Source organism: Engraulis encrasicolus, chromosome 21 (genome assembly GCF_034702125.1).
Source record: "Engraulis encrasicolus isolate BLACKSEA-1 chromosome 21, IST_EnEncr_1.0, whole genome shotgun sequence".
NCBI classification, from domain to species: Eukaryota; Metazoa; Chordata; class Actinopteri; order Clupeiformes; family Engraulidae; genus Engraulis; species Engraulis encrasicolus.
In genome coordinates, this window is record NC_085877.1 from 35,904,673 (window position 1) to 35,912,172 (window position 7,500).

The 7,500-nt window shown below is 40.7% G+C and overlaps 1 protein-coding gene across 1 annotated transcript in view; it reads right to left on the reverse strand.

Moving 5' to 3' along the window:
• The window catches only part of arap2 (ArfGAP with RhoGAP domain, ankyrin repeat and PH domain 2), a 315,937-nt gene that overhangs the window by 8,716 nt on the left and 299,721 nt on the right, over positions 1-7,500 (reverse strand). The window contains exons 31-33 of the mRNA XM_063186634.1: positions 7,434-7,500; positions 2,651-2,686; positions 1,844-1,907 (exon numbers count right to left, since the gene is read on the reverse strand). The exon at positions 7,434-7,500 is cut by the window's right edge and continues 16 nt beyond it. Of these exons, the coding sequence (XP_063042704.1) occupies positions 1,844-1,907; positions 2,651-2,686; positions 7,434-7,500 (167 nt within the window). The remainder of the gene's footprint in view (positions 1-1,843; positions 1,908-2,650; positions 2,687-7,433) is intronic.

The following is a 7,500-nucleotide window of genomic DNA, read 5'->3' on the forward strand; positions in this document are numbered from 1 at the left end:
AAACACGAATACAAAGCTGGCCTATTTTTATATGCTTGGAACGGTTGCTGGTGACAGAAAGCAAAATCCATAGAATATTTATCATCTTGCGTAATGTTGTTTTTTTCTTTGTGGCAGGCACAAATGATGTTATGATTCCATGACAGTTGATACAGCCTGTGACAAGACGTCAGAAGAATCACTCACAGTGCTTTGAATACTGTCTGTCAAGCAGGACGCCGAAGTGGATTCTTCATACGTACTGACTTGTACTTATAAGGATTGTTTATTTTCCACTTCTGTGAAATGTTTTGACTTGTCACTTTTGGAAAAAAAGCTGTGCTGTGGCACAATGCACCCTGTACTGTATAAAATGGATAGTCTTGCAATGAGAGAGAGAGAGAGAGAGAGAGAGAGAGAGAGAGAGAGAGAGAGAGAGAGAGAGAGAGAGAGAGAGAGAGAGAGAGAGAGAGAGAGAGAGAGAGAGAGAGACTTTATTAATCCCCACAGGGTAAATTGAATGCCACCTGGCCATCCACACAGCACATTCCAGACAAATAGACAACCATATAATAAATAAGAGCTAACAATAAATAAGCATTAAGAAACAATACACAATAGACAGTCCATCATAAAAACACACAAAGAGTCACCACAGCATATAAAAACACATAAAACCAATAATAATGGATATTGTGTCTTAATGACTTTTATGTTTATTGTACACTGTCCTGCAATGTATAATATGTGTATCTTGTATTATGTGCAATTGTTGTAATGCCTAGCCACCATCCTACATACACCGCATCGTTAATACTATATTGTCTTGTAAAGGGCATACGTATATGCACACATTCAAACACTCACACACAACAAAATTATAGCGGGATGTGCAGACAGCATTAAAGATACACTGTGTAGGTTATGGTCAAAAAAGGTACTGCAACTATGCTGCTCATTGAAACTGGGCTGCCTATTGTCAAATTTGATCTTTTCATGAAAGTTTGCTTGGTCAAAAACTAATATTTTCTAGAATAGCCCAAGTACAGTCATTTTTGCATCCAAAAATGGCTATTTCTGGAAATCCAGTCATAATGAATACTTAGAATTTGATGGTGGTGGTAAGTATTTATGACAAAGGTTACATTAGTGAATGGGTAGCATGAATTCTGGAAATTAACAACTAAAAATCTCACACAGTGTACCTTTAAAAATCTTAGTGGTAATGATGGCTGTAACCAATCACCTGAACTTTGTTGTCCAATTGTCACATCAATACCACATACTGTACGTATGGTGAGATCATAATAGGCTATACAAGGGCTCACATTCGATGGGATAATACAGATGATCCAGTCCAGCCAATGATCATAGTAGATATTGTCTTGGGAAGGGCATATACAGCATCGTATAGATCCGATTAAACTATTTTGCGATGTCTGACTGGACGAGACGCATCCTACATATAATATGCATACCACTCCCTCACACCCAATACAAAAAAAACAACTATACATGCACTCAGAGAGTGTAGACCTCCGCCAAGGAAGCTGTTCGATAGAACATTTGACTATGTTACACCCTATTTTTTGTTCAAGTCTTTCTGCCTTGTTTTTGTGGAGTTAGAAATTAGAATCTGAAAACTCGCCCTATCATGCAATGGCAAAGCATTTTTTTAAAAAAATCCTGGATCTGGATTTCGGACAACTCCACAAAGTTTCATCCAAATCCGTCCATAACTTTTTGATTTATCCTGCTGACAAACAGACAAACATACAGACAGACAAACAGACAGACAGAGATACAAACCAACGCAACCGGAAACATAACCTCCTTGGCGGAGGTAATCAACACAACGTCTCACCTTTGACCGGATAATACAGGTGACCCAGTCCAGTGGAGACTCCTTGGTGTCACAGCAGAAGTACCTGTGATGGCGGAGAGGGCATGGACAAGAAGAGAACAAACATGAGCGTGGGCACGCAATGACCTCACGACACTGGAAACAAACAAAACAAATGAATCATGAATGGATTTGATGAATGGCTTCTATACAAGAGATGTGCAGTGGGAGAGGACAAAGCTCAGAGTGACTAACTGAGACTATCCTGGCTAAATAAAGGTTAAATGAAGAAAAAGAGTAATCAGACCCGATTCATTTCACAAACAACTGAAATGAATGAAAAGGTGCGAGGTCAGAAAAGTAAAGTGAAGTAAATAATCAAAGTGACAACGCTGACGTTAAAATCTTCAAAGATTTTGAGAAAAACAGATGGACGGCAATTAGTCCAGGCCAATGACAGCAACAAATCACCCATTCACATCACATCTGATGTGACATTTCCTCTGTCTGTGGTATTAACAACTGAAGGGAACAGGTTGGTTTTTTTTCTTACATTCTCAATCATTTATTTTATTACTTTTTTTTTGCTTGGCCTCACATCCTATTCTAGGATATGCAGAACCACACAGCAACACAATTTCCTAAGGCTGCTTGACTCATTTCCCAAACTTAATGGATCAGATGTGTTTTTTTCCCCTACCCACTTTCCCTCTTTTGTGTGTCTGTGTTTCCGTTCCCCTTCCCCTCCATTGAGTCTGTTTGCGAGCAAATGCAGGGGTAAAAAGGGTCATCGACCATCTGATTTGTGAGACGGTAAATTGCACTCACCATTGCTGTTTTTCCGTAAACACCGTGAAGCCCCAACTATTTTCAGAAAGAGAGAGGAGAGAGAGAGAGAGAGAGAGAGAGAGAGAGAGAGAGAGAGAGAGAGAGAGAGAGAGAGAGAGAGAGAGAGAGAGAGAGAGAGAGACAGAGAGACAGACAGAGAGAGACAGAGATAGAACATGGTAGGAAGAAACAGATAGATAGAAAGAAAGAAAGAAAGAAAGAAAGAAAGAAAGAAAGAAAGAAAGAAAGAAAGAAAGAAAGAAAGAAAGAAAGAAAGAAAGAAAGACATTTGGAGACAGAGAGGGAGGGATATAAGGGGATATAAAAGGAGGGAGAGTGATGAGGACAGATAAAAATGAGATGGAGACAGAAGGCAATGGGAGAGAGAGAGAGAAAAACAGGGGGAAGAGATGAGAGAGTGAGAGAGCGAGAGTGAGAGAGCGAGAGAGAGAAAGTGCACGCGAGAGAGAAAGAGAGAGAGAGAGAGAGAGAGAGAGAGAGAGAGAGAGAGAGAAACAGTCACAAACAGTGCAATTTGCTTTAGTTGTCCACTGTCCTGCTATCGATTTAGAAACACACCAGGGCAGACCTCATGTACATCACCCTGTTTTAGTCATCGTGCTACCATGATGTTACCAGTATACATATATTCACTTGCAGGCGGCCAGACAGCTTCACCACAGTTTATTACTGAAAAATAAATAAATAAATAGATAGTGTTGAATCAAATTAATTGGACAGACATCACAATCTGATTACAATACTATGTCAGCCATGCAGGGGCAATTTGTAATAATTTGTAATAATTTACTACTGGAGAAAGTGCAAAAAAAAACAAAAAACAAAAAACAAAACAAGAAACAAAAAAACAGATGCTAGTTGAATGGTGTACCCCTCACTGAAGAAAACCCTGAAACAATTTGAGTTTGCTGTTCAAGATAAGTGGAAAAAAAGAAAAAAAGAAATAAACCTCCAGAGCTTATTTTCTAATTTTCTTCTAAATGAGCTAAATTGGACGGCTTGTCAATTCTCATGTTCACATGCGGTGTCGATATCAACCCTGCATCTATAAACCACAATTAATTAACAACCCGAGGACATATATTACAGAAGCAATCTCAAGGCAGGGAGAAGATTGAACCCAGATTTGTATTTTTCAGTTCAGTTTTTACTTTAGCCTCCCATACCTTGTATCTAACACACTGTATTGTCTATTTGTCTCAGGTTAGCATGTTGTCGCCTAGAGCCTGTGGTTCACTTCTGGACTGGCCATCTGGCATAGTGGGCATTTCCCGGTGGGCCCACAACCTTTTGGGCCTCTATTTTCAGAAATGTATATAAATATATATATACACACACACATATATATATATATATATATATATATATATATATATATATTTTTTTTTTTAATTATTTTTTTTTTTTTTGTGACATTTCTGAAAACAGGTGCCCAAAAGGGTGCGGGGCCCTCTGCGCCGCAAATTACGAGGGGCCCCTTTAAGCCAAAAGTGCCCGGAAGCTATTTCTCCCCCAGTCCAGTCCTGCTTGAAAGCATACACCTACTCAACCAGGCTCAGAAGAAAATTACATTAGTGGTACAGCGATGGGTGGGCTTTTCTGAATCCATCAAAATAAATCACGCATGCACAGAGCCGATCCTGCTTAGCTTCAAATGTGACAGAAATGTTCTGTGTTAATCTAAGATGGTTTCCTTCCATTAGACATTGCACCTCTCTGAACATGAATGCTACGATTTCCCAGTCTGTCTCGCTGCACCCTTTATTTTACTGAGAGCAGAAAGACCTGATGTATTTTGCCACTGACACTCTTTAAGCTACACAGCCCATACCCATCTTCACAAAGAAAAAGGAAAAAGTCATCTGTTTGTGACAGGAATTGGGTGTATGACATATTTTAGGCATTCTGAATCCAGTGCTGGATATCTTCTTTGCCTGTTTTCCCGAGTGACAATGCTTTTTAATGGTATCTAGTCGATCTCAATTTTCACTTACTGGCTGACGTAGCCAGTATTTAAGACTGAAATTCAATTTACAGTAGCTCTGGTACATACAACAGACAATAATCTGAAAGATACAGTGTTTATCCTGCATACACACTCCATTAAGTTCGGCTGCCACTTTCCATCGGCAACAAGCAAAGGATTTAGTTGTACTTCTGAATATGACCCATAAATAAGTAATATTTAGCTGTATCTATGTAGTTTGAGCTCATCTTCAGCTGTATCTATGCCTGTACACACAACGTCCATCTTCTTTCAGACTTGGACTTCATTCCAACTCACTTTTCTTTTCTTTTTTCTTTTTTTGTTCCGCACATCTCTATCCCTCTCTCCGGCCCACTCAAGCAAATTGTGCCGTTTAACTTAAACGCGTCGAAGCATTTTTCACACTTCTGTCCCCGCCGTGCATAAAGAATTAAGAAGGATGATGATTGGGGCGAACGCTATCGTTTTTCTCTCTCCCTTTCTAGTCCTTTCCGCCAGCTGCGGAAATGGAAGTGCGTTGACAGACCTCATGAATTACAATAACACAACATTATTAAAAGAAAATAAAGTTGCAGCGATACATCCCATTTCCTAGCCTGAGTGAAAGAAAATAAGGAGGAGAGAGAGAGTGGGGGAAAAAAACAATAATTTGTTTTTGTTAAGAGGTGATTACATTTAATCAATTGTGTTATGGCGTAAAATAAATGGAAGCCGGTGGCCATTTTGAAAGCCCTATTGTTGGTTAGCACGATTCGAGCGGAACGAGGGCATCATACATCTTTGGGAGAAGATGGCAGAGAAAGAGAAAAAGTGGTGGGGTGCTGTGGTGGTGGCCGTGACGGTGGTGGAGTGGGGGGCACACAAAACGAGAAAGCAAGTTGCACCGAAAGAGGACGGCGCAATAATGCACAAATAATTAAAAATCCATCTTAATAATGCACATAGCGATTCCATTACGCTCCCCTCAATTTGGCCAAACTAATGTTGACTAATGCGGCTTGCACAGCACAGTACAGTGCAGCACCACCACTCTTTTTGAAAACGCTTCTTCTAATGCATAGGCGCCTGTCAAGTCGGCGAAATGAATGGTGGCATCCTCCATCCTCCTCCTCCTCGGGTGGCATGCTCCCTTGAATACTTATTCCCTACCCCCCCAACCAATATAATTGCTTTCCATCTGGGTCATTATAGGGATTTTTGTAAGTCCCAACACAACACAAATTTGCGCTGGTGCTGGTGCTGGTTCTTTTGGTGCTTGGAAATTTTGGGCGCCAAGTCGGCTTTGGAAGTGGTTTTAATGTACAGTCAAACTTTTTTTAGTAGCGTGCAGTGACTCTACAGTATAGTACACGACTGTATGCCTGTACGTTGGTCCACTGTGAACTGGTTTGCTTTTAGAGGAGACTTTGCACATGACACTAAGTCATAAATAATAGGTGTCTTCAGATTGAACAGACAACAATCGCACTGGCGCTGGTTCTAGCTCTCACAATCATATTATTTGGGAACTTTTTGTCGTACCATGTCAAACTTTTTAGTCTGCCTTAGGCGTGGCTTGGGTTTGCACGTGACAGTGGGTCATTATAGACATTTTCTTCAGACTCCAACGCACTGGTGTTACTTCCATCAACTTTTGGTAGATATTTTGGGGCACGGTGTCAAACTTTTTAGCCAGTCTTGGCCATAGCTCAAATGGCTAAGGCACTGTGCTCTCATGCCAGGCACCGGGGTTAGATTCCAGCCCAAGGTCATTTACTGATCCTCCGCCATCTCTCTCTCCCTCGACCATTTGCTGTCCTCTCTCTACTCTCCCATTAAATAGTGAGTCAGACGGCCCAAAAATATTTTTAACCCGTTTTAGCCTGGAAACACATAAATGCTGCATTCAGGTTCTTGACATTTGAGGGTTTTCAGTTAAAAATGTGGGTATGTTAGAGCTGAATTCTAATGCGAAATTAGGGTCCTAGCTTGTAAATGCAACTTATTTCATGTTTGTATGTGCTTCGGAGGATGAGATATTTAGGATTTAATAGGCAGAGGGCACCCTTTCCCAAAAAGGGCTTAGGTTAAAATGGGTTCAAAACTAAGCTCTACACAATGATTCTACACAACAGCATCTCGACTGGCCAAAAGCAGCTCAATACTGACACTGTGACTGCTTGGGAACATTTTGTGTGTGAGGTGACAGAACCTTTTCGAAAAGTCTTGAGTTACTGTATGTTGAACCTTTCTGCAAACACTTATCCTGCTTTACTGGCCCACTGGGTGCCCCCTTTCTTTTTTTCTACTCTTCGCTGGTTTTGACATTATATACAGTATGTGGTGATGACTGCTTTGTTTGTTGTGTTGTGGTGTGTTGTTTTTTGGTTGTGTTTACCAAAAGGAAAGCCAATGAAAAATCCAATGAAAACAGCCGTGGCCTAGTGGGTAAGGAAATGGGCTTTAGAACAGAGGGTTGCAGGTTCAAATCCCACCCTTCCTCTCTCTCTCTCTCTCTCTCTCTCTCTCTCTCTCTCTCTCTCTCTCTCTCTCTCTCTCTCTCTCTCTCTCTCTCAGTCCATGGCTGAGGTGACCTTGAGCAAGGCACTTAACCCCACATTGCTCCATGGACTGTAACCAATACCTTTTTTTACTGATAATAACTGCAGCTTTGGATAAAAGCGTCAGTATACTGTACAGTAATGTACTGTAATCACAAAAGTACTGTAATGTACCGTAATCACAAAAGTACTGTAATGTACCGTAATCACAAAAGTCATCCACTGTTCACTGTACCTGTTTGGAGGCTTGACCTTCTTCTTCACCCCAAGGTAGCATTTCACCGATTTCAAGGGCACCTCTC